The sequence below is a fragment of the Salmo salar genome, chromosome 04 (genome assembly GCF_965601325.2).
Source record: "Salmo salar chromosome 04, fSalSal1, whole genome shotgun sequence".
Lineage (NCBI taxonomy): Eukaryota > Metazoa > Chordata > Actinopteri > Salmoniformes > Salmonidae > Salmo > Salmo salar.
In genome coordinates this window covers 93,276,143-93,303,935 of record NC_138294.1, presented here as the reverse complement: position 1 = coordinate 93,303,935, position 27,793 = coordinate 93,276,143, and the positions used below count along the sequence as shown (strand labels likewise).

The 27,793-nt window shown below is 40.7% G+C and overlaps 1 protein-coding gene across 1 annotated transcript in view; it reads left to right on the top strand.

Annotated features, from left to right (window-relative positions):
• Positions 1–17,519, top strand: part of LOC100380654 (periostin) — a 74,439-nt gene extending 56,920 nt beyond the window's left edge. The window contains exons 18-22 of the mRNA XM_045717456.2: positions 901–1,560; positions 1,844–1,891; positions 15,248–15,334; positions 15,789–15,827; positions 16,300–17,519. Of these exons, the coding sequence (XP_045573412.2) occupies positions 901–1,560; positions 1,844–1,891; positions 15,248–15,334; positions 15,789–15,827; positions 16,300–16,430 (965 nt within the window). The 3' untranslated portion in view covers positions 16,431–17,519. The remainder of the gene's footprint in view (positions 1–900; positions 1,561–1,843; positions 1,892–15,247; positions 15,335–15,788; positions 15,828–16,299) is intronic.
• Positions 17,520–27,793: the final 10,274 nt, after the last annotated feature.

The following is a 27,793-nucleotide window of genomic DNA, read 5'->3' as shown; positions in this document are numbered from 1 at the left end:
TCCAAATAATCCATAGTTATATTCAAATAGCTCCGTTTTGTTTGTGCGTTCAGGTCAGTATCCGAAGGGTGACGCGCGAGCGCATTTCGTGACAAGAAAATTCAGAATATTCCATTACCGTACTTCGAAGCATGTCAAACGCTGTTTAAAATCAATTTGTATCCTATTTTTCTCGTAAAATAGCGATAATATTCCAACCGGGCGACGTTGTATCCATTCAAAGGCTGAAAGAAAAAAATGGAGAATTCTCATGAACGCGCATCTCCAATGTCACTGTTCCCAGCCTGACCACTCACAAACAGAGCTGCTGTACTTCGCCCAGAGACTGCAGACACCCCATTACACTTTCTGGCGCCTTCTGAGAGCCAATGGAAGCCTTAGAATATGTCACGTTACAGCAGAGATGCTGTATTTTCGATAGAGATGCAACAGAAGGAGAACAAATTGTCAGACAGGGCACTTCCTGTATGGAATCTTCTCAGGTTTTGGCCTGCCATATGAGTTCTGTTATACTCACAGACACCATTCAAACAGCTTTAGAAACTTTGGAGTGTTTTCTATCCAAATCTACTAATTATATGCATATTCTCATTTCTGGGCAAGAGTATTAGCCAGTTTAAATTGGGTACGTTTTTTATCCGGCCGTGCAAATACTGCCTCCTATCCCCAACAGGTTTTAAGTAACAATGCAGGGGTTCGTGGGGTTTTGGAAGGGAGAAAATATAAGGCTTCTTCACATGGGTAGCAGTGGGTTCTCACTCATACCGTTCTTTATCAACCTTTTGTATTGATAAATGTTTGGTTTTTAATCAGTACATTTGTCACATTTCCAATGTATCTTTGCTGGGGTTATAGACCCTTCAGATGCTGAGGATTTAATCAATCTTTCTTCCTCTCCAGTGCCTGAAATCACCAAGGTGACCAGAGTGATCAAAGGAGAGCCGACCCTCACCAAGGTTACAAGACGCATCGAGGGAGTACCGTCCGTCACCAAGGTTACCAGGGTCATCGAGGGCGAACCCCCTATCACCAAGGTTACCAGGGTCATCGAGGGCGAACCCGCTATCACCAAGGTTACCAGAGTCATCCAGGACGATCCTGCTATCACCAAGGTGACCAGGGTCATCGAGGACGAACCCGCTATCACCAAGGTGACCAGGGTCATCGAGGGCAAACCCGCTATCACCAAGGTGACCAGGGTCATCGAGGGCGAACCCGCAATCACCAAGGTTACCAGAGTCGTCGAGGGCGAACCCGCAATCACCAAGGTTACAAGAGTTGTCGAGGGTGAGCCTACCTTCAACAAGGTGAAGAGGGTAATCAAGGGAAAACCAAGCATTACCAAGGTTACCAGGGTCATCGAGGGCGAACCCGCTATCACCAAGGTTACCAGGGTCATCGAGGGCGAACCCGCTATCACCAAGGTTACCAGGGTCATCGAGGGCGAACCCGCTATCACCAAGGTTACCAGGGTCATCGAGGGCGAACCCGCTATCACCAAGGTTACCAGGGTCATCGAAGGAGTGCCTTCCATCACAAAGGTCACCAGGGTTATTGAGAGTAAGTTTCCATGTTTCCAAAATGGTTGATCTGGAATATTGGCACACAGCAAGGCCGTGGCTTAGGCTTGGGTTGGTCAATTTGTGTGTCACAATAGCATTTGAAAGGTTTGCTTAATAATAAGAAGCAAGCAAAAGTTTGGGAATCACAGCTCTCTGACATCACATTGAGGGATAGTTGAATGTTAATATAACTTTGACCTGCTGCTGGGTTGAGTTAGATTACAGTAGAAGACATAAAGATTTCCTCTCTATCCTGATCACTGCTCACCGTGGTTCCTCAGATGGAAGGCTGGACACTGAAGGAGACATCAACAAGATGCTTGAAGAAGGTCAGTAAAGATTTGCGACTTTAATCCTTCAGATGTTGTACTTCAAGAAATAATCCATAGTGTTTTATTTATATCAATGTATTTATATTTATTTATATCAAATGTATACAAATGGCGTTTCTTAATTTGATCTTACTCCAGGAATTTTCCTGCTGTGCAAAGGTGGTGTATTGGAGGTTTAAAAACGCTTCTAACGTTTGTAATTTCCACTTTAATATTTCAGACTTGATTTACCCTAACAAAAAAATGTGTCAAGCCCTACACAAAATGTTCGTTAATTATTATCCACATAACTATTTACATTTCCTGTTCCTGCACCTTTATTTTGCTGCTGTAGCAAACTGGCTCAAATTAAGATACGGCACCTGTATCAATATATGGACGTCTTTTAAGAGTATAAGATATAGACGTCAATGTACGTTAACATTCTATAGACGTCAATGTACGTTAACATTCTATAGACGTCAATGTACGTTAACATTCTGTAGACGTCAATGTACGTTAACATTCTGTAGACGTCAATGTACGTTAACATTCTACAGACATCAATGTACGTTAACATTCTATAGACGTCAATGTACGTTAACATTCCCCAGACGTCAATGTACGTTAACATTCTGTAGACGTCAATGTACGTTAACATTCTACAGACATCAATGTACGTTAACATTCTATAGATGTCAATGTACGTTAACATTCTACAGACATCAATGTACGTTAACATTCCCCAGACGTCAATGTACGTTAACATTCTATAGACGTCAATTCACGTCAACATCCTATAGATGTCAATGAATTTAACATTCTATAGGCGTCCATTTACGTTAACATTCTAGAGACGTCAATGTAAGTTAACATTCTATAGACGTCAATATATGTTAACATCCTATAGACGTCAATGAATTTAACATTCTATAGGCATCAATGTACGTTAACCTCTTACATCTAGACGTTCCGCTAGCGGAACACCTGCTCCAATATCCAATGATGGGCGTGGCGCGAAATACAAATTCCTCTAAAATCCGAAAACTTCCATTTTTGAAACATATGACTATTTCACAGCATTTTAAAGACAAGACTCTCGTTAACCTCTATGGGCTAGGTGGGACGCTAGCGTGCCACCCGTGGTGCACTCCATCAACAGCAGGTGCATTTCAAGAGCGGCAAATTTGAATCCAAATAAATGTCAAAATTCAAATTTTTCAAACATACAACTATTTTACACCATTTGAAAGATAAACATCTCTTTAATCTAACCACGTTTTACGATTTCAAAAAGGTTTTACGGCGAAAGCATAAATTTAGAGTATGTTAGGACAGTACATTTACAAGAGTTGTGTGTAATGTTTTGTCAAGTCAAAGACAGGGTCACCAAAACCATAAAACCAGCTAAAATGATGCACTAACCTTTTACAATCTCCATCAGATGACACTCCTAGGACATTATGTTAGACAATGCATGCATTTTTAGTTCTATCAAGTTCATATTTATATCCAAAAACAGCGTTTTACTATGGCATTGATGTTGAGGAAATCGTTTCCCTCCAATAACCGGCAGTCAAGTCAGCGTCACAAATTAAATAATTAAAATTAGAAAACATTGGTAAAATATTATATTGTCATTTAAAGAATTATAGATTTACATCTCTTGAACGCAATCAACTTGCCAGATTTAAAAATAACCTTACTGGGAAATCACACTTTGCAATAATCTGAGCACTGCGCCCAGAAAAATACGCGTTGCGATACAGACTAGACGTCATGTTGGGGAGATCTAAAATCGAAAATACTATGTAAATAATCCATTACCTTTGATTCTCTTCATCAGATGTCACTTCCAGGTATCACAGGTCCATAACGAATGTAGTTTTGTTCAAAAAAGCTCATCATTTATGTCCAAAAATCTCCGTCTTGTTAGCACATGATGTAAGCCAGCCGGACTTCTCGTCATGAACGAGGGGAAAAAATATATTTCCGTTCGTTCAAACATGTCAAACGTTGTATAGCATAAATCATTAGGGCCTTTTTTAACCAGAACATGAATAATATTCAAGGTGGACGAATGCATACTCTTTTATAACGTATTGGAACGAGGGTACCCAACATGAACTCGCGCGCCAGGTGTCTAATGGGACATCATCGTTCCATGGCTCTTGTTCGGTCAGATCTCCCTCCAGAAGACTCAAAACACTTTGTAAAGGCTGGTGACATCTAGTGGAAGCAATAGGAAGTGCCAAAATATTCCTCAGCCCCTGTGTTTTTCAATGGGATAGGTTTAAAGGTAATACAACACATCAGGTATCCACTTCCTGTCAGAAAATGTCTCAGGGTTTTGCCTGCCAAATGAGTTCTGTTATACTCACAGACACCATTCAAACAGTTTTAGAAACTTTAGAGTGTTTTCTATCCATATATAATAAGTATATGCATATTCTAGTTACTGGGTAGGATTAGTAACCAGATTAAATCGGGTACATTTTTTTTATCCAGACGTGCAAATGCTGCCCCCTAGCCCTAACAGGTTAATCTAACCACACTGTCCGATTTCAAAAAGGCTTTACAGCGAAAGCAAAACATTAGATTATGTCAGCAGAGTTCCCAGCCAGAAATAATCAGACACCCATTTTTCAAGCTAGCATATAATGTCACAAAAACCCAGAAGACAGCTAAATGCAGCACTAACCTTTGATGATCTTCATCAGATGACAACCCTAGGACATTATGTTATACAATACATGCATGTTTTGTTCAATCAAGTTCATATTTATATAAAAAAACAGCTTTTTACATTAGCATGTGACGTTCAGAACTAGCATACCCCCCGCAAACCTCCGGTGAATTTACTAAATTACTCACGATAAACGTTCACAAAAAACATAACAATTATTTTAAGAATTATAGATACAGAACTCCTCTATGCACTCGATATGTCCGATTTTAAAATAGCTTTTTGGTGAAAGCACATTTTGCAATATTCTAAGTACATAGCCCAGCCATCACGGGCTAGCTATTTAGACACCCGGCAAGTTTAGCCTTCACCAAAATCAGATTTACTATTACAAAAGTTTGATTACCTTTTGTTGTCTTCGTCAGAATGCACTCCCAGGACTGCTACTTCATTAACAAATGTTGGTTTGGTCCAAAATAATCCATCGTTATATCCGAATAACGGCGTTTTGTTCGTGCGTTCCAGACACTATCCGAAATGGTAAATCAGGGTCGCGCGCATGGCGCATTTTGTGACAAAAAAATTCTAAATATTCCATTACCGTACTTCGAAGCATGACAACCGCTGTTTAAAATAATTTTTTATGCAATTTATCTCGTAAAAAAGCGATAATATTCCAACCGGGAATCTCCTTTTCGGCAAACAGAGGAAAAAACACAAAGACGGGGGCGGCCAGTGCACGCGCCTAAGCCCACAGTCCCTTGATCGGCCACTTGAGAAAGGCGATAATGTGTTTCAGCCTGGGGCTGGAATGACGACATTCAGGTTTTTACCGGGCTCTGAGAGCCTATGGAAGACGTAGGAAGTGTCACGTTAGAGCAGAGATCCTTTGTAATGGATAGAGATGGCAAAGAAGTTCAAGAAATGGTCAGACAGGGTACTTCCTGTACAGAATCTTCTCACGTTCTGGCCTGCCAAATGAGTTCTGTTATACTCACAGACACCATTCAAACAGTTTTAGAAACTTTGGAGTGTTTTCTATCCAAAGCTAATAATTATATGCATATTCTAGTTTCTGGGCAGGACTAATAATCAGATTAAATCGGGTACGTTTTTTATCCAGCCGTGAAAATACTGCCCCCTAGCCATAACATGTTAACATTCCCCAGACGTCAATGTACGTTAACATGCCCCAGGCGTCAATGTACGTTAACATTCTATAGACGTGAATGTACGTTAACATTCCCCAGGCGTCAATGTACGTTAACATTCTATAGGCGTCAATGTACGTTAACATTCCCCAGACGTCCATTTATCTTAACAATATAATGATTTCAATATCCCTCATTTCCTCCAGCGTTTCTTCTATTTTGGCAGTAAGCTGCATGAGTAAATCAGGGATACGTGTATATAGTTATAACAATGTTTAATGCAAAGCCTTTGCATGGTTGCCAATGGAAAAAAACACATCAATGCCTAATATTGGCCATATAGCTTTGTAACATGTCGATCAGTTGGCGACGGAGCTTTACATACATGCACGTAGCCTAGGCATGTTGTATGTGACACATTCGTGTAATCCATCACGACGAGTATGTGCTACATTACGTTTAAAGCCTGAAACCTGTTGGTGAAGCCTCTTCTGTTCCCAAATACTAATGTTTGGCTTGATGTTGGACTACAATTCAATCCATCAACAATGTGTTTTCTTGTTTTCTTGTGACTACTTTAAGAATTGGCAGACGCAGTGTATTGAGATACAGTCCATACAAACTGATATGTCTTAAACAGACCTCCACATGGGGCGCAGACATCAGCTAGTGGGTTTTATAAGCAGACCGAAACGGGACGTTTTCTATATATCCACCATCTTTTATCAAGAGCTTGATGATCAGGTGACAAGTTGAATCAGGTGTACTATTTCTGGAATATTTTAAATACATGGAACGTCTGGGGGGGGGGGGGGGGGGGGGGTCCCAGAGGATAGATTTTATAACCTCTGGTCTACCACAGGCAACTACAGGATCTGTGATGACTTTTCCATGTTTGGATCCAATGATTAGACGTGTCCAAGGTTGAGAAGTTTCTGGAGAGTGAGGTTCATACTCTCCAGGAGGAGGAAAATCAAGAACCTTACAGAGGGAGGTTAGTCTGTCGGAGACGTAAACAAACAAACAAACGACTGACAACCGCACGTATATATTCGTCATCCAACATGGCTGCTTTCCTATCGCCCTCTCTCTATAACCAGCATCCCATAATATGGAGACTGATACTGTTCCTGTGTGACATTTTTTTTTTTTTGAGGACTGTGAATATTTAGCCTGGCAAAATTATTGATAGGGAAACAAATTTAGATGGAAATGAAAATTATTATTAAGTTATTAAGTCTATTATTATTCTTGACCTCAAAATGCTCCAAAGTACCGTTAATAACACTCACACACCTACAATTGAACCCTACATTATATAACACTATTTGACGAATAAGATATCCGTATGGATCCTAAACCCTGACAACAAAGCAGTAAACCCAATCCAAAGTGAAGACAAAAAAGGACGGATGGTATTCTCTGCAGTGTGTACTGGCTGTGAGGTGACCTGCTGTAACGGCTGTCGAAAGGATCGCACCAAAGCGCAGCGTGTTGAGTGCTCATGATGATAATTTATTATAAATGAAAATACTGAAGCAAAATAACAAAATGAAAAAACAACAGCGCACAGTTCTGTCAGGTACAGAGACTAAACAGAAAATAACTGCCCACAAACACAGGTGGAAAAAAAACCCTACTTAAATATGATCTCCAATTAGAGACAACGAGGACCAGCTGCCTCTAATTGGAGATCATCCCCCCAAAAAAACAGAAATAGAAACCTAGAACTTAAACAAAACACCCCCTGTCACACCCAGACCTACTCTACCATAGAAAACAATATCTTACTATGGTCAGGATGTGACACCTGCATGAGTCACCAGCCTAGATGGATGGTATTTTCTGCAGTGTGTACTGGCTGTGAGGTGACCTGCCTAGATGGATGGTATTCTCTGCATTGTGTACTGGCTGTGAGGTGACCTGCCTAGATGGATGGTATTCTCTGCATTGTGTACTGGCTGTGAGGTGACCTGCCTAGATGGATGGTATTCTCTGCAGTGTGTACTGGCTGTGAGGTGACCTGCCTAGATGGATGGTATTCTCTGCAGTGTGTACTGGCTGTGAGGTGACCTGCATGAGTCACCAGCCTAGATGGATGGTATTCTCTGCAGTGTGTACTGGCTGTGAGGTGACCTGCATGAGTCACCAGCCTAGATGGATGGTATTCACTGCACTGTGTACTGGCTGTGAGGTGACCTGCCTTGATGAATGGTATTCTCTGCATTGTGTACTGGCTGTGAGGTGACCTGCCTAGATGGATGGTATTCTCTGCAGTGTGTACTGGCTGTGAGGTGACCTGCCTAGATGGATGGTATTCTCTGCAGTGTGTACTGGCTGTGAGGTGACCTGCATAGATGCATGGTATTCTCTGCAGTGTGTACTGGCTGTGAGGTGACCTGCATGTGTCACCAGCATTGACCATTCAGGGCTAATGAATAATTCTTGCTCTTTGTAGCTAAGAGCAGAAGACTTATTCACAAAGGAATAGTGTCTTTTAAAGTAACTTCCCAGTGAAAATCTCACTTTTAAAAGTTCATATTCAGGCTAGGTGTACCGCTAGCGGAGCCGACAACATCCGGTGAAATTGGAGGGCGCGCAATTCAAATCAAATGTTATTTGTCACATACACATGGTTAGCAGATGTTAACCTCTCTGGGCTAGGTGGGACGTTTGCGTCCCACCCTAGTCAACAGCCAGTGGAATCCTGTGGCGCGATATTCAAATACCTTAGAAAAGCTATTACTTCAATTTCTTAAACATATGACTATTTTACACCATTTTAAAGACAAGACTCTCGTTATTCTAACCACACTGTCCGATTTCAAAAAGGCTTTACAACGAAAGCAAAACATTAGATTATGTCAGCAGAGTACCCAGCCATAAATAATCAGACACCCATTTTTCAAGCTAGCATATAATGTCACATAAACCCAAACCACAGCTAAATGCAGCACTAACCTTTGATGATCTTCATCAGATGACAATCTTAGGACATTATGTTATACAATACATGCATGTTTTGTTCAATCAAGTTCATATTTATATCAAAAACCAGCTTTTTACATTAGCATGTGACTAGCATTCCCACCGAACACTTCCGGTGAATTTACTAAATTACTCACGATAAACGTTCACAAAAAACATAACAATTATTTTAAGAATTATAGATACAGAACTCCTCTATGCACTCGATATGTCCGATTTTAAAATAGATTTTCGGTGAAAGCACATTTTGCAATATTCTAAGTAGATAGCCCGGCATCACAGGGCTAGCTATTTACTGTAGACACCCAGCAAGTTTAGCACTCACCAAAGTCAGATTTACTATAAGAAAAATGTTATTACCTTTGCTGTTCTTCGTCAGAATGCACTCCCAGGACTTCTACTTCAATAACAAATGTTGGTTTGGTCCCAAATAATCCATTGTTATATCCAAATAGCGGCGTTTTGTTTGTGCGTTCAAGACACTATCCGAAAGGGTAAATAAGGGTGACGAGCACGGCGCATTTCGTGACAATAAATTTCTAAATATTCCATTACCGTACTTCGAAGCATGTCAACCGCTGTTTAAAATAAAAATTTTATGCCATTTTTCTCGTAAAAAAGCAATAATATTCCGACCGGGAAAGCGTGTATACGTACAAAGAGAGAGAAAATAAAAACATATCGTGCCCTCATGCACGAGCCTGAGTCTCAGAGTGCTCTGACTGGCCACTATCCAAACGCGATAATGTGTTTCAGCCTGGGGCTGCCTCGATATCATTCAGCGTTTTCCCGGGCTCTGAGAGCCTACGGGAGCCGTAGGAAGTGTCACGTTACAGCAAAGATCCTCAGTCTTCAATAAACAGAGACAAGAAGAACAAGATCTTGTCAGAGAGGGCACTTCCTGTAAGGAATCTTCTCAGGTTTTTGCCTGCCATATGAGTTCTGTTATACTCACAGACACCATTCAAACAGTTTTAGAAACTTTAGGGTGTTTTCTATCCAAAGCCAATAATTATATGCATATTCTAGTTACTGGGCAGGAGTAGTAAACAGATTAAATCGGGTATGTTTTTTATCCGGCCGTGTCAATACTGCCCCCTAGCCCTAACAGGTTAATGCGAGTGTAGTGAAATGCTTGTGCTTCTAGTTCCGAACATGCAGTAATATCTAACAAGTAATCTAACAATTTCACAACAACTACCTTATACACACAAGTGTAAAGGATGAATAAGAATATATATATAAAAATATATGGATGAGCGATGGCCGAACGGCATAGGCAAGAAGCAGTAGATGGTATAGAGTACAGTATAAATAAATAATCGTAATATTAAACATTCATGAACATACAAGTGTCTTATATCCTTTAAAAGCTTAACTTCTTGGTAATCTAACTGCGTTTTCAGATTTCAAAAAGGCTTCACGGCGAAAGCATACCATGCGATTGTCTGAGGACGGCGCCCCACAACATATTTTTCAACCAGCACAGGCTTCACAAAATCACAAATAGCGATTTACTTCTTCGGGATAGGGGGCAGTATTCGGAAGTTTGGATGAATGAGGTGCCCAAGGTAAACTGCCTGTTACTCAGGCCCAGAAGCTAGGATATGCATATAATTGGTAGTATTGGATAGAAAACACTCTAAAGTTTCCAAAACTGTTAAAATAATGTATGTGAGTATAACAGAACTGATATGGCAGGCAAAAATCCGAGGACAATCCATCCAGAATGTTTTTTTTTTTTAGCTCACCCTTGATTACTATGGCTGTCAATGGGAAAATAAAAGGAAGTCCTCCCAGGTTGCAGTTCCTAGGGCTTCCACTAGATGTCAACAGTCTTTAGAAAGAATTTCAGGCTTGTTTTTTGAAAAATGAGCTAGAATTTGTAGTTTTAGTAAGTGGCTCCCATTTTGGCTGTAGTGTTTGTTGCGCGTTCCGGTGAGTGCGCGTGCATCATTATTTATCTCCGGTAATGGTCTCCGGTATTTGCCGTCTTAAATTTGATCATTTACATATTAGGGTACCTGAGGATTGATTAGGAACATTGTTTGATATGTTTGGAAGAAGTTTATTGGTAACTTAAGGGATTCATTTGTATGCATTTTGAACGAGGGACATTGGTGGATTACTGAGTCTAGCGCGCCAATGAAACTGACTTTTTTGGGATATAAAGAAGGACTTTATCGAACAAAAGGACCATTTGTTATGTAGCTGGGACCCTTGTGATTGCAACCAGATGAAGATCTTCAAAGGTAAGTGATTTCTTTTATTGCTATTTCTGACTTTCGTGACACCTCTGCTTGGTTGGAAAATGTATGTAATGCTTTTATGTGCCGGGCGCTGTCCTCAGATAATCGCATGTTGTGCTTTCGCCGTAAAGCCTTTTTGAAATCTGACAACGCGGCTGGATTAAGAAGAAGTTAAGCTCTTCAATGATGTATGACACTTGTATTTTCATGAATGTTTAATATTACGATTTCTGTAATTTGAATTTCGCGCTCTGCAATTTCACCGGATGTTGGCCAGGTGGGATGGTAGTGTCCCAATGATCCGTAAGAAGTTAAATAAATCACTTACTTTTGAAGATCTTCCTCTGTGTGCATTCCCAAGGGTCCCAGCTACAACATGAATGGTTGTTTTGTTAGATAAAATCCTTCTTTATATCCCAAAAATTCTGTTTAGTTGGCGCCATCGATTTCAGTAATCCACTCGTTCAACATGCAGACAAAGGAATCCAAAAAGCTAAACTTCATCCAAACAAGCCAAACAACGTTTCTATTTAATCCTCAGGTACTCTAAATTGTAAATAAACTATAATATTTCACACGGAAAGTAGAATATTCAATAGGAAAGAAATTCATAAGCGCTCACCCTCTCCCTCGCGCGCCGAAATGACTGATTTTCTTCAGGTGGTCTCCTAACAAAAACTCCAAAAACTTGTTTGTTTTTTAAAAAAGAAGCCCGAAAACTTGAATAAAGACTGTTGACATCTAGTGGAAGCTATAGGAATTGCAATCTGGGAGACAGATTTACATACCATAATAAGAGCCTGGGACCTCAAAGAAATACAATTTCCGGTTGGATTTTTCTTCTGATTTTTGCCTGCCATATCAGGTATGTTATAGTCTAAGACATTATGTTAACCTCTATGGGCCAGGTGGTACATCACCATCCCACTCTATTCAACAGCCAGTGGAAGAGCCTGGCGCGAAATACAAAACCTCAAAAATGCAATAATTTCAATTTTTCAAACATACCACTATTTTACACCATTTTAAAGACAAGACTCTCGTTAATCTAACCACATTGTCCGATTTCAAAAAGGCTTTACAGCGAAAGCAAAACATTAGATTATGTTAGGAGAGTACATAGCCACAAATAATCACACAGCCATATATGTTACATAAACCCAAAACACAGCTAAATGAAGCACTAACCTTTGATGATCTTCATCAGATGACACTCCTAGGACATTATGTTATACAATACATGCATGTTTTGTTCAATCAAGTTCATATTTATATCCAAAAACAGCTTATTACATTGGCATGTGATGTTCAGAACATGCATTCCCACCCAAAACTTCCGGTGAATTTACTAAATTACTCACCATAAACGTTGAGAAAATACATAACAATTATTTTAAGAATTATAGATACAGAACTCCTTTATGCAATCGCTATGCCAGATTTTAAAATAGTTTTTCGGCGAAAGCACATTTTGCAATATTCTGAGTACATCGCTCAGCCGTCACGGCTAGCTATTTTGACACCTGCCAACTTCGGGGCTCACTAAACTCAGAATTACTATTAGAAAAATTGTATTACCTTTGCTGAGCTTCATCAGAATGCACTCCCAGGAATGCTACTTCCACAAGAAATGTTGTTTTTGTTCCAAATAATCCATAGTTATGTCCAAATAGCTCCGTTTTGTTCGTGCGTTCAGGTCACTATCCAAAGGGTAACGCGCGAGCGCATTTCGAGACAAAAAAATTCAAAATGTTCCTTTACCGTACTTAGAAGCATATCAAACGCTGTATAAAATCAATTTTTATGGTATTTTTCTAGTAAAATAGCGATAATATTCCAAACCGGACAATAGGGTATTCATTCAAAGAGGGAAAGAAAAAACAGCGTGGTCTTGTGAACGCGCATCTCCTCTCTTAACTCCTAACTCTCTTAGTCACTAGGCAGACCACTGACAAACTGTGCTACCATACTCTGCCCAGAGACAGGAGACGCCTCAATCTACTTTCTGACGGCTTTAGAGAGCCAATGGAAGCCTTAGAAAGTGCAACATAACCCCAGAGATACTGTAGTTTCGAAAGGGACTAGAAAGAAGAACTACAAATTGTCAGACAGGCCACTTCCTGCTTGGAATTTTCTCAGGTTTTTGCCTGCCATATGAGTTCTGTTATAGTCACAGACATTCAAACAGTTTTAGAAACTTCAGAGTGTTTTCTATCCAAATCTACTAATAATGTGCATATTCTAATTTCTGGGAAAGAGTAGTAACCAGTTTAAATCGGGTAAGTTTTTTATCCGGCCGTGAAAATACTGCCCCCTAGCCCAGACAGGTTAACAGTTTTAGAAAATTCAAAGTATTTTCTATCCAATGCTACCAATTATGTGCATATCCTAGCTTCTGGGCCTGAGTAACAGGCAGTTTACTTTTGGGCACGTTAGTCAGGCGGAAATTCAGGAAACTAGACCCTATCCCTAAGAAGGTTTACTCATATCCAAATAATGTTTTTTTTTTTTTGTCCTATACTCGTATTTGTGGCCAAAACATAAATTGGAGATCATTTTTTTTCCCAAAAACCCCCAACTTAAACTTGTATCTCAAACACTGTTTACCCCCTTTTGACCAAGTCCTATGCCAATTGGAATTCCATCCATGTCTATACAGACATGCTATTGGCCCAAAAGAAACAAATCATTTATCAAAGCTCTATTTTCCAACATTCTGTTGTAGTCCATATTCTGTTGTAGTCCATATTCTGTTGTAGTCCATATTCTGTTGTAGTCCATATTCTGTTGTAGTCCATGTTCTGTTGTAGTCCCATGTTCTGTTGTAGTCCCATGTTCTGTTGTAGTCCCATGTTCTGTTGTAGTCCCATGTTCTGTTGTAGTCCCATGTTCTATTGTAGTCCATATTCTGTTGTAGTCCATATTCTGTTGTAGTCCATATTCAGTTTTGTCAATTAGTTTGAGAGAGAACACATATGAATGTGAAACATGGTGTTTTGTGGGTATGTGTCTGTCCATCATCAGTCTGTCTGTCTGCAATGATGGGTTATGGTGCCTAGTGTGAATTGTGAATGGATTGGTCCACTTCTGTAAGGGTGAAGTGTGTGTGTTTGTGCGTGCATCCAGGTGTTTGTGTCTGTGTGTTACTGGTGGTGGAGTAGGAGGCATAGCCGGGTGTGTACTGTGTCTGTCAGTCTGTCGGTCTGTTTCTCTGGTCAGTATATGTTGTTAAGTCATTAAATGACTACGACATCCCTCCACTCCTCTCTGCTGCTGCTCTTAAGGTGGAACCGGACACACAACGGTCACCAAAATCGTCGAGCCTCACATCATTGAGGGTAGGGCCACCTTAAATGAACTCTCTTCTATCTAGATAGAATATCTCGTTGTTAATGCTCAGTACTACCCTCCCCCTGATTCGGGGAGACCATCGATGTCCCCTTCAGTGCTGCAGATCTGAAGAAAGACGGACACAGGTGAACCAAAATGGGAACAGGTTCCATGTTGGATTGTTAGGTGGAGTCATTTTTACCAACAACTACCAGGGTCGAGGGTATAGGACCAGGGTCGAGGGTATAGGACCAGGGTCGAGGGTATAGGACCAGGGTCGAGGGTATAGGACCAGGGTCGAGGGTATAGGACCAGGGTCGAGGGTATAGGACCAGGGTCAAGGGTATAGGACCAGGGTCGAGGGTATAGGACTAGGGTCGAGGGTATAGGACAAGGACTAGGGTATAGGACCAGGGTCGAGGGTATAGGACCAGGACTAGGATATAGAACCAGGGTCGAGGGTATAGGACAAGGGTCAAGGGTATAGGACAAGGACTAGGGTATAGGAGCAGGACTAGGGTATAGGACAAGGACTAGGGTATAGGAGCAGGACTAGGGTATAGGACCAGGGTTGAGGGTATAGGACAAGGACTAGGGTATAGGAGCAGGACTAGGGTATAGGACAAGGACTAGGGTATAGGACCAGGACTAGGGTATAGGACCAGGACTAGGGTATAGGACAAGGGTCGAGAGTATAGGACCAAGACTAGGGTATAGGACCAGGGTCGAGGGTATAGGACCAGGACTAGGGTATTGGACCAGGACTAGGGTATTGGACCAGGACTAGGGTATAGAACCAGGGTCGAGGGTATGGGACCAGGGTCGAGGGTATAGGACCAGGACTAGGGTATAGGAGCAGGACTAGGATATAGGAGCAGGACTAGGGAGCTGTGTTCTACAGTGTGAAACTGTAGCTGTGGATCCATGCATTCGCCATTTTGTGTCTAACAGCTCCAGTTTCCTTCCACAGGCCCGGAATTCTCTAAGATCACCACCATCCACGGTAACCCGGAAATGATCGACCAAGAGTCAGAGAGGATCACCAAACTAATCCAAGGTCAGAACCTACAATCTTTCAAGTTGAAGTCCTAATTAAGATAACGCAATTTTCAGACCTGAAGACAAGTTGTCTCTGTTAAAAGCACCTTCCCCTAATTTAAACAACAGACAAGCATGCACGCAATAACAGTTAGGAAGGATATCCTCCCTGCTTAGCGTTGCAAATGGCTTTTGCTTCAGAGACATGCATATTTTGCAGCACAGAAAGGTATCAGGAAAGCCATTTTACAAAGTGTCTTCCGTTCTTGCATTGGGTACTTGCATAAGGTATAGATTACGTGTTAGGCTGCATGTTCCATTTAAGTGATGGTTTGTTATCTCTCTCTCTCTCTCTCTCTCTCTCTCTCTCTCTCTCTCTCTCTCTCTCTCTCTCTCTCTCTCTCTCTCTCTCTCTCTCTCTCTCTCTCTCTCTCTCTCTCTCTCTCTCTCTCTCTCTCTCTCTCTCTCTCCAGGTGGAGGTAGTATGAGGGCCCCTGCCAAAAGAGCTCCTGGTAACTACAGAGACATGACAAGACACACACGTACACACACCACACATCAGTGAAATTACAACTCATTCATCAACAGCCCTACTTATTAACACTGATGATCAAAACAAGCTGTCAAATGATTGGTGTCAGCACTGTAAAACAATATGCAAGCAGTCACCAAGTCACCAACTCAACAATATGCAGACAGTCACCAAGTCTACCGATCAAATATCTGTTGTCGTTGGAAAACCCTAACCTGTGGATTTTACTGGTGGTCTCTACCTCTCTATCTCTCTCTCTCTTTTTCTCGCTCTTTTTATTATTGTGTCATACTGTTATTTTTCCTTTCCCCTCTCTTCTTCCTGTTCCACTACTTTTCTTCCTACCTGTCTTTCCCCTCTCTCCTTCCTGTTCCACTGCTTTCCCTCTGTCTGTCCATCTCTTCTTCCTGTTCCACCACTTTCCCTCTGTCTGTCCATCTCTTTCTCTACAGTCGGTGTAAGGAGGAGGAAGGTAAGGCTGGTAAGACGCCACAACAACCAAAAGTCATATCCAGCCAAGACCAGTCCATACCAGTCCAGGCCTGACCAATCCAGACCATTAAAGACCAGTCCAAACCAGTAAAACCAAACCAGTAAAGACCAGTCCAGACCAGCCAAGACCAGTCCAAGCCAGCCAAGACCAATCCAGACCATTTAAAGACCAGTAAAAAACGGAAATGACCAGTCTAGACCAGACTAGCCCTGCAGGAATATCTTTCCAGATCGCCATAGAGACACTGCAAGGAGCTCGTCAAGATACACAGCAACACAAAAAAAACACTTTCTAAGTTCCCTTGATGGGAAACAAAAGGACGAACCCATGTGGAACATCCATAACAATCAAGTAAGCGCCCTGGCGAGCAAAAGTGGTTGAAAAAATGTTGGAAATATGCATTTTTTGGGTTGAAAAGAAGTTGAAAATACATATTTTCAACCAATTTTGCTCACTGGGCAGCGGTGAACAATAAAATCAACCTAGAGTGAAAGGAACTGGGCCAATGGTGTCAGACATGATATGTTTTAACAATACTAAGATAATCAGTTATCCTACATGTAATCTACGTACTCTGCGAAGAAATTAACTTTATGAACTTTTGCTTTGGTGTGGATTAGGTAGAACATTGGAAATAATAATTGTACGGTGGAAAGAATAAACGTTTGTTTGTTTTTTGTTAAACACATGTTAAACACATTTGTTCCTAGGCCGTCATTGAAAATAAGAATTGCCTAGTTAAATAAAGGTAAAAAATTTAATTAAAATAAAATAAAAAATAGGGGAAGGCATTTTGTACTCTTTATTATGGTGGTGGCATTCTGTATTGTCCATCTCAACCAATAGAAATGAACCACTATGTCTTATGATTTCTTCTTGACCAATAAGAATTAAGCATTCTGTTTTATGGATGCATCTCAACCAATAGAAATTAAGCAATACTTTTTATGCTTTAAAAATGCTGTAATTATCGAAACTTGACAACCAAACAGATATTTTTGGTTTTACTTCGTTTTTAGTTTTTACTGTTTTCTGATTCATTTGTTGGGGTTTGTTATTGATTGAGGCTGTTGATGTTCAGTTGTACAATAAGACCTACCAAACATAAGACCTTCCCAACATAAGACCTACCAAACATGTTTTGGAAATAAATATTCAATAAATGTTTTTTTTTTTTTATCATGTTTGGTCATATTGTTATTGTATTCAATCTTTATTTTAGCAGGGATTCCTATTGTGACTGAGGTCTCTTTGACAGAGGAACACTGCACTACAAGACCAGCAGCAATTACACAAAGACCATTACATCAAAGATCATTACACAAAGTGAATTACAGAAAGTGAATTACACAAAGTGAATTACACAAAGACAATTACATCAAAGATCATTACACAAAGATCATTACACAAAGATCATTACACAAAGTGAATTACACAAAGTGAATTACACAAAGTGAATTACACAAAGACCATTACATCAAAGATCATTACACAAAGATCATTACACAAAGATCATTACACAAAGATCATTACACAAAGATCATTACACAAAGATCATTACACAAAGTGAATTACACAAAGTGAATTACACAAAGTGAATTACACAAAGACCATTACATCAAAGATCATTACACAAAGTGAATTACACAGAGTGAATTACACAGAGTGAATTACACAAAGACCATTACACAAAGTGAATTACGCAGAGTGAATTACACAAAGTGAATTACACAAAGTGAATTACACAAAGTGAATTACGCAAAGTTCGTTACACAAAGTTAATTACACAAAGTTGAGTTACACAAAAGTAAATTACACAAAGTGAGTTACACAAAGGGAATTACACAAAGTGAATTACACAAAGACCATTACACAAAGACCATTACACAAAGACCATTACACAAAAGTGAATTACACAAAAGTGAATTACACAAAAGTGAACTGCACAAAAGTTAACTGCACAAAAGTTAAACACACACATTTTTGAATAAATGTGGGAGCACAGGAAACACACAAAAAATGCAACCACAATATGAGAGGGCTCTCCTGTCACCTCTGGGACTCCACTTGACTCACCAAGTGTTTTCTGACTGAAAGACAGCTAACAAGGAAAGACAGGCTAATCCCAGCGTTTCCCATTAGCGTGATCGGCATAAAAATCAAGGGAATTTCCTTTAATAAAAGGCACATTGTTGACAGTGCAGTGACCTTATTGACAATGTGCAATTGGTTGAATCTCTGCCTTAATTCTCCACTAATGTACACACACACACATACACACACGAAACACACACCTTCCATTCCACACCACAACTCACAGCTCATAAACAAGGAGAATGATTCATATGGAATCCTGTGACATCACTCGGAAGCAGAAGCTCAGGAACAGAATGTGATAAAGGGTTGTGAAATCCATTACGTCACTGACGTATTTGCATCTCAGCTGTTTTGTGTGTTTTCATCTGTTTCTTTGTTTTTAGCTCTGACAAATTAAAATCCCTAATCATTGGCCACTCCATTACCCACTGTATTAGACTTTAAAAAAAAGGGGCAGGGCTACCGACGTAAAGGCTAATCGGAAGATGGTGCTGGCTAAGGCTAAAACTGGCGAGTGTAGAGAGTATAGGGATATTGTTATCCACGTCGGCACCAACGATGTTAGGATGAAACAGTCAGAGGTCACCAAGTACAACATACAGTTGAAGTCGGAAGTTTACATACACCTTAGCCAAATACATTTGAACTCCGGTTTTCACAATTCCTGACATTTAATCCTAGTAAAAAGTCCCTGTCTTAGGTCAGTTAGCATCACCACTTTATTTTAAGAATGTGAAATGTCAAAATAATAGTAGAGAGAATTATTTATTTCAGCTTTTATTTCTTTCATCACATTCCCAGTGGGTCAGAAGTTTACATACACTCAATTATAATTTGGTAGGATTGCCTTTAAATTGTTTAACTTGGGTCAAACATTTCAGGTAGCCTTCCACAAGCTTCCCACAATAAGTTGGGTGAATTTTGGCCCATTCCTCCTGACAGAGCTGGTGTAACTGAGTCAGGTTTGTAGGCCTCCTTGCTCGCACACACTTTTTCAGTTCTGCCCACACATTTTCTATGGGATTGAGGTCAGGGCTTTGTGATGGCCACTCCAATACCTTGACTTTGTTGTCCTTAAGCCATTTTGACACAACTTTGGAAGTATGCTTGGGGTCATTGTCCATTTGGAAGACCCATTTGTGACCAAGCTTTAACTTCCTGACTAATGTCTTGAGATGTTGCTTCAATATATCCACATAATTTTCCTACCTCATGGTGCCATCTATTTTGTGAAGTGCACCAGTCCCTCCTGCAGCAAAGCACCCCCACAACATGATGCTGCAACCCCCGTGCTTCATGGTTGGGGTGGTGTTCTTCGGCTTGCAAGCCTCCGCCTTTTTCCTCCGAACATAACGATGGTCATTATGGCCAAACAGTTCTATTTTTGTTCCATCAGACCAGAGGACATTTCTCCAAAAAGTACGATCTTTGTCCCCATGTGCAGTTGCAAACCATAGTCTGGCTTTACTATGGCGGTTTTGGAGCAGTGGCTTCTTCGTTGCTGAGCGGCCTTTCAGGTTATGTCGATATAGGACGGGACTCCACACAGATGAAACGGAACTCCACACAGAGGAAATGGAACTCAACACAGAGGAAACGGAACTCCACACAGAGGAAACGGAACTCCACACACAGGAAACGGAACTCCACACACAGGAACTGGACCTCCACATGTAGATTTAGAACCTTCCCAGGTATCGATGGCTCCAACAGCACAATATGTACTGTGATTGGAGCTAACAAGTTGATGTTTGTTACTTTGTTTTCACACCAACAGACAAGTCTGTCAATCAAACTTTATGAAGTTCAGCATTTTGATGTATCTTTAGTAACAGGACATAATGTACACAGAGGATTCAGTATTTAATGTTTATTTTCTTCCTTTAAAGTCGGAATTCAATCCAATCGGCCCTTTTTTGGCTATGTACCGTTTAAATACAATGTTCGTGGAGATTGCATTCATGGCAAATGCTACATATGTTGTGGTGTGTGTGTGTGTGTGTGTGTGTGTGTGTGTGTGTGTGTGTGTGTGTGTGTGTGTGTGTGTGTGTGTGTGTGTGTGTGTGTGTGTGTGTGTGTGTGTGTGTGTGTGTGTGTGTGTGTGTAGCACCACATTATTGCTCCCAACACAGCTGATTATGGAGGAAAGTGCTGTGGCCAGCCACGGGTCAGTATTACTGAGTTATCTAAGACATGCGAAGTTAACTAATTGCATTAATTTCAATTGACTGATTCCCTTATATGAACTGTAACTATTTGTGCTTATATTCTTGTTTGGTATAATTAGTCTTAAGTCTTGTAAGTCTTGTATGTGTCAAAAACAACCATCTTTAGAAACCAAAAACCACAAACCCAGACAGGAGGCAGACAGTCACTCTTCAATATGAATGATCTTTTCTTGGTATTAATAAATAATAAAAACATGTACAGGAACACAAAAAAACATGGACAGGCCCGGGGCCGACACCACTACACTTGAGTCCAGTTGTTTGGCATGGAGCGTTCGTCGACCTCGGCGTTGGCATCATGGTGTTCCAAGGCATTTGTTGCCGCAACATCATCGTAGCAGGCCGCGTCTGGAGAGTGTGGGGAAAGCTTCCATAATAACGTTATCATACTGGAATCTTCTTCACCCGTTGTTTTGGCTTTTAATCCCCGAGCAGTGTCGTTCCGTTCGACTCTTCCTGAGCAGGGTCAAACTCATCTGGTTCCCCTCTCCACAGATACAACACCAGTAGTGTTGTGGCTGAGCACGGCCTGTGGCACCTGTCCTCTCCCGTTGTTAACTGACAGTTTTTGACAGCTGCTTCCACGTGATTTCTGAAGCTATGGCTCCTTTTCTCTTGACTCTACACACAAAACCCCCAAACACACACACACACACAACATGCAAAACGTCACACATCTCTTGCAAAACCAAACACTTAATTCAAAACTTTTTTGACTCTTCTCAAAATGGGGTTTTGCATCAAAACTCTACACACAAACCATCAAATTAACAGCTCTTATAAACGCCAACTACACGCGGATGTGACAAATGTAAAACACTATCTTGTGTCTTTTGCATGTTCAGTGTGCAGTGGAGTCCACAGCAGTTTGTCGTAGCACTCACACGTACATGTATGTGCACAAATATATACAGTATGTATGCATATTCAGTACATATTTACACTATAAACAGAAATGCAAGGTGGGAAACAAAACATTGTATTTTCATCCAGATTTCAGGATGAACAGTAACAGACTAAACAAATACAGTAGAAGATAAACAAATAGGCTTGTTACTATAAAGAAAAATACAATTAGGGTGCATCCTGTCTCCTATTTGGATCTGGCCACAGCACCTCATCAACATCACAAGCGATGTGCTCTCTGGCTAAACAGCGGGGGGAAGTAGCATCTGGAGTGGCGTATCCAGCCCTGGCATGCCCCCTCGTCTATGTCCCCACAGGCCTCCTCCTTGTCCTCGTCCTTGTCCCCCTCATCGTCCTCCTCTTCCTCCTCCTCCTCCTCTTCCTCCTCCTCCTCCTCTTCCTCCTCTTCCTCCTCCTCCTCTAATTCTCTCTCCAAAATTGGCCTCCATTGTTGTCCAAACCAAGGCAGACGATTTATAGTGCTCAAGCTCTGCTTTCTAAGTGAAGAAATGAGCTATAAGTGTTTTCACACGTGAGCACTGGGTGAAGGTAATGGGTAAATGAGTGTGGCATTTGGAATGTCAGTGTTTTCCAAACCAAACACAAGACCTGTTAGTTTTCAAATTATGTGTCTAATGTAGAGAACTGTGTTTAGTGAACTGTGTTTAGTGAACTGTGTTTAGAGAACTGTGTTTAGTGAACTGTGTTTAGAGAACTGTGTTTAGAGAACTGTGTTTAGTGAACTGTGTTTAGTGAACTGTGTTTAGAGAACTGTGTTTAGTGAACTGTGTTTAGAGAACTGTGTTTAGTGAACTGTGTTTAGAGAACTGTGTTTAGTGAACTGTGTTTAGAGAACTGTGTTTAGTGAACTGTGTTTAGTGAACTGTGTTTAGTGAACTGTGTTTAATGAACTGTGTTTAGTGAACTGTGTTTAGAGAACTGTGTTTAGTGAACTGTGTTTAGAGAACTGTGTTTAGTGAACTGTGTTTAGTGAACTGTGTTTAGAGAACTGTGTTTAGAGAACTGTGTTTAGTGAACTGTGTTTAGAGAACTGTGTTTAGTGAACTGTGTTTAGAGAACTGTGTTTAGTGAACTGTGTTTAGAGAACTGTGTTTAGTGAACTGTAGGCAGCTCTCAGAATACATGATCAGAACTCCATGATCAGAACTCCATGATCAGAATACATGATCAGAATTCCATGATCAGAACTCCATGAGCATTAAGCAGAAGCACAAGCATTTCGCTACACTCGCAATAACATCTGCTAGCCATGTGTATGTGACCAATAAAATGTGATTTGATTTGATTTGATGATCAGAACTCCATGATCGAATATATGATCTGTCAAGCGACATTTCATTAGAATTTGGGCTCCCGGGTGGCACAGTGGTCTAAGGCACTGCATCTCAGTGCTAGAGGCGTCACTACAGATCCTGGTTTGATTCAAGGCTGTATCACAACCGGCTGTAATTGGGAGTCCTATAGGGCGGCGCACAATTGGCCCATCGTCGTCCGGGTTAGAGGAGGGTTTGGCCGGGGGCAGGCCGTCATTGTAAATAAGAATTGGCTCTTAACTGACTTACCTAGTTAAATTTAAAAACCTTAAAATTAAAAATAGAATCACATTGGTTTTAACAGATCATTAAATAACAATTTTAAAAGGTTTCAAAATGCATGTACCAATCCCAGATTGACCATTTTGACAATTCATTAAATCATCAAATCCCGAACTTGAGATCGGCACACATTCAATACATTAACTCTGCCTTTCGTGTCAATCAAGCACTGACGAGAATAGCAGAGTTGGAAGATTTGTGTAAAAACTTTCAGATCCATTTGCTCAGCATTTAATTTTTGGACTCTATAACCACAGGTCTGATTCTACCCTGCATGTTGCATCCTCCACAATGTGTTTGTACATCAATGATTTGTAGCGGGATAGAAAACCTTTATCTTTTTTTTTCCTGAGTGAGTGGGCGTACCAGATGTGTGTGACCATGTACACATGGGGACACTTAAGAATCTTCAAAGGATTGTAAACATGTTTTCATCTGTTTAATAAATAGTCGTTAAACGGCAACAGTTGTCATTACAAAGGATGTTACTAACAACCAGTCAATATAAGGGACGTTGTAAAAAAAAACTGTATTTGTCTTTCCTACGAGACACATTTTACATTTTAGTCATTTAGCAGACGCTCTTATCCAGAGTGACTTACAGTAGTGAATGCATACATTTCATACATTTTTTATTTATTTATTCATACTGGTCCCCCGTGGGAATCGAACCCACAACCCTGGCATTACAAACAACATGCTTTACCAACGAGCCACACAGGACCACCAGCACTATTCATCACTACTAATTCAACCACCCTACGAGATACCAGCTGTCGTGTCTGGACTATCATTAAATGTGAAGACTTATTTATATCAAATCAGGTCTCTAGGTTTAATTATTACGTGATTAAAATAATCATGTAAACATGAATTAACTAGGAAGTTAGAATTTTCCGAATATAACTCTTCTGATATTTTAATATATGATCGATTAGTCATTCTCATTAATGTATTATTATTACCTCATCAGTTCTCATTACTGAACTTCGCAAAACCTTGGATATCTGCACAAACCCTAGCATAAATCATGAATCAGGGATATACAAATTGACTTAATTATTTATTTACCAACTAACTAAATAGACACACAGAATTACATAACAAACAAACGGTAGATATTTGAATTACTACATGATACAAAGAAAAAGTCCCTAGTGGACGAAGCCGATATGACGGCTTGGTAGAAAAAGGAAAGGGGTGGGGACTGAGAAAGAGCGGGAAAAACAAAATGGACTTACTACACACAGTTTAATTATATTAATTGAAATGCTAATCCTTTGCACATGAACAGCTGCTCATTCGAGAATAATTGCAATGTATATATTTACGCCCTTAAGTCGTTGTTGTCTACTCTGTTGGAATCGCCGGTCCGTCTGCTGGAAAGTCACTTCATCAGAGAGTCTCTGGTTAACTTCCACAGAAATCACAATGTCCTTAGTGATTGTAGCTTTCTCCGTGGCTCTGGATAGTGTCTGTTGTAATGGATACGTCAGGTGTACCAAGTTCTTAGAATAGATGCTTTGGCGGTTGTCAGTATTCTCGTACTAGACTTACGTAATTTCTAGCTGCAGACTAGTAATTCCACGTCTAAGATTTACTCTTGTTCTGTAGTGATCGATAGTCTCAGAGTTGAACCATTTCCAGCCATGTAGCCAAAACTACAGCTGTACGGTCTCCGAGGCCTATAGAATTGTAGCCATTCCAACGTGGGGACTTTGTCCCGGCGTTCTCTGACTTAATGTCTTTTTTGTAGGAAGTGGGTGTTTTACTCTGTGGAAAAAGGGTTGTACGAGATATTCAGTTTCTTGGAAATTTCTTGCATGGAATAGCCTTCATTTCTCAGAACAAGAATAGACTGACGAGTTTCAGAAGAAAGTGCTTTGTTTCTGTTCATTTTGAGCCTGTAATCGAACCCACAAATGCTGATGCTCCAGGTACTCAACTAGTCTAAAGAAATTGTATTGCTTCTTTAATCAGGACAACAGTTTTCAGCTGTGCTAACATAATTGTAAAAGGTTTTTCTAATGATCAATTAGCCTTTTAAAATTATAAACTTGGATTAGCTAACATAACGTGTCAATGGAACACAGGAGTGATGGTTGTTGATAATGGTCCTCTGTACGCCTATGTAGATATTCCATTAAACAATCAGCCACTTCCAGCTACAATAGTCATTTACAACATTAACAATGTCTACAGTGTATTTCTGATCAATTTGATGTTATTTTAATGGACAAAGAAATTGCTTTTCTTTCAAAAACAAGGACATTTCTAAGTGACCCCAAACTTTTGAACGGTAGTGTATATATATATGGGGTGGTGTGTCACAGCATCATCGGAATGAGCTTGTTGTCATTGCAGGCAATCTCAACTCTGTGCGTCACAGGGAAGACATCCTCCTCCCTATTGTGGTACCCTGCCTGCAGGCTCATCCTGACATGACCTTCCAGCATGACAATGACACCAGCTGTACTGCTCGTTCTGTGCGTGATTTCCTGCAAGACAGGAATGTCAGCGTTCTGCCATGGCCAGCGAAGAGCCCAGATCTCAGACCCCTTTTTTCCACATTATGTTATGTTGTATATATAGGGCTCCCGAGTGGCGCAGGGTTCTAAGACACTGCATCTTAGTGCAAGAGGCATCACTGCAATACCTGGTTTGAATCTAGGCTTCATCACATCCGGCTGTGAAATATAGGGTGGCGCACAATTGGCCCAGGTTTGGACAGGGTAGGCCATCATTGTAAATAAGAATTTATTCTTAACTGACTTGCCTAGTTAAATTAATAAAAAAATAAAAAATAAAATATATATATATATATATATATACAGTTGAAGTTGGAAGTTTACATACACTTTAGCCAAACATGCCTGGCTAACATCGGTTAGCCAGGCATGTTGAGGTAGTATGTACATGTAGGTATGGCTAAAGTGACTATGCATATATGATGAACAGAGAGTAGCAGTAGCGTAAAAGAGGGGTTGGTGGGTGGTGGGACACAATGCAGATAGCCCGGTTAGCCAATGTGCGGGAGCACTGGTTGTTTGGGCCAATTGAGGTAGTATGTACAGTCATGGCCAAAGGCTTTGAGAATGACACAAATATTAATTTCCACAAAGTTTGCTGCTTCAGTGTCTTTAGATATTTTTGTCAGATGTTACTATGGAATACTGAAGTATAATTACAAGCATTTCATAAGTGTCAGGCTTTTATTGACAATTTCATGAAGTTGATGCAAAGAGTCAATATTTGCAGTGTTGACCCTTCTTTTTCAAGACCTCTGGAATCTGCCCTGGCATGCTGTCAATTAACTTCTGGGCCACATCCTGACTGATGGCAGCCCATTCTTGCATAATCAATGCTTGGAGTTTGTCAGAATTTGTGTTTTTTTTTTGTCCACCCGCCTCTTGATGGGATTAAGGTCTGGGGAGTTTCCTGGCCATGGATCCAAAATAATGATGTTTTGTTCCCCGAGCCAGTTAGTTATCACTTTTGCCTCATGGCAAGGTGCTCCATCATGCTGGAAAAGGCATTGTTCGTCACCAAACTGTTCCTGGATGGTTGGGAGAAGTTGCTCTCGGAGGATGTGTTGGTAACAATCTTTATTCATGGCTGTGTTCTTAGGCAAAATTGTGAGTGAGCCCACTCTCTTGGCTGAGAAGCAACCCCACGCATGAATGGTCTCAGGATGCTTTACTGTTCGCATGACACAGGACTGATGGTAGCACTAACCTTGTCTTCTCCAGACAAGCTTTTTTCCAGATGCCCCAAACAATCGGAAAGGGGATTCATCAGAGAAAAATACTTTACCCCAATCCTCAGCAGTCCAATCCCTGTACCTTTTGCAGAATATCAGTCTGTCCCAGATGTTTTTCCTGGAGAGAAGTGGCTTCTTTGCTGCACTTCTTGACACCAGGCCATCCTCCAAAAGTCTTTGCCTCACTGTGCGTGCAGATACACTCACACCTGCCTGCTGCCATTCCTGAGCAAGCTCTGTACTGGTGGTGCCCTGATCCCCCAGCTGAATCAACTTTAGGAGACGGTCCTGGCGCTTGCTATACTTTCTTGGGCACCCCGAACCTTCTTCACAACAACTGAACCGCTCTCTTTGAAGTTCTCGATGATCCGATAAATTGTTGATTTAGGTGCAATCTTACTGGCAGCAATATCCTTGCCTGTGAAGCCCATTTTGTGCAAAGCAATGATGATGGCACGTGTTTCCTTACAGGTAAACATGGTTGACAGAGGAAGAACAATGATTCCAAGCACCACCCTCCTTTTGAAGCTTCCAGTCTGTTATTCGAACTCAATCAGCATGACAGAGTGATCTCCAGCCTTGTCCTCGTCAACACTCACACCTGTGTTAACGAGAGAATCACTGACATGATGTCAGCTGATCTTTTTGTGGCAGGGCTGAAATGCAGTGGAAATGTTTTGGGGGGATTCAGTTCATTTGCATGGCAAAGAGGGACTTTGCAATTAATTCATCTGATCACTCTTCATAACATTCTGGAGTATATGCAAATTGCCATCATACAAACTGAGGCAGCAGACTTTATGAAAATTAATATTTGTGTCATTCTCAAAACTTTTGGCCACGACT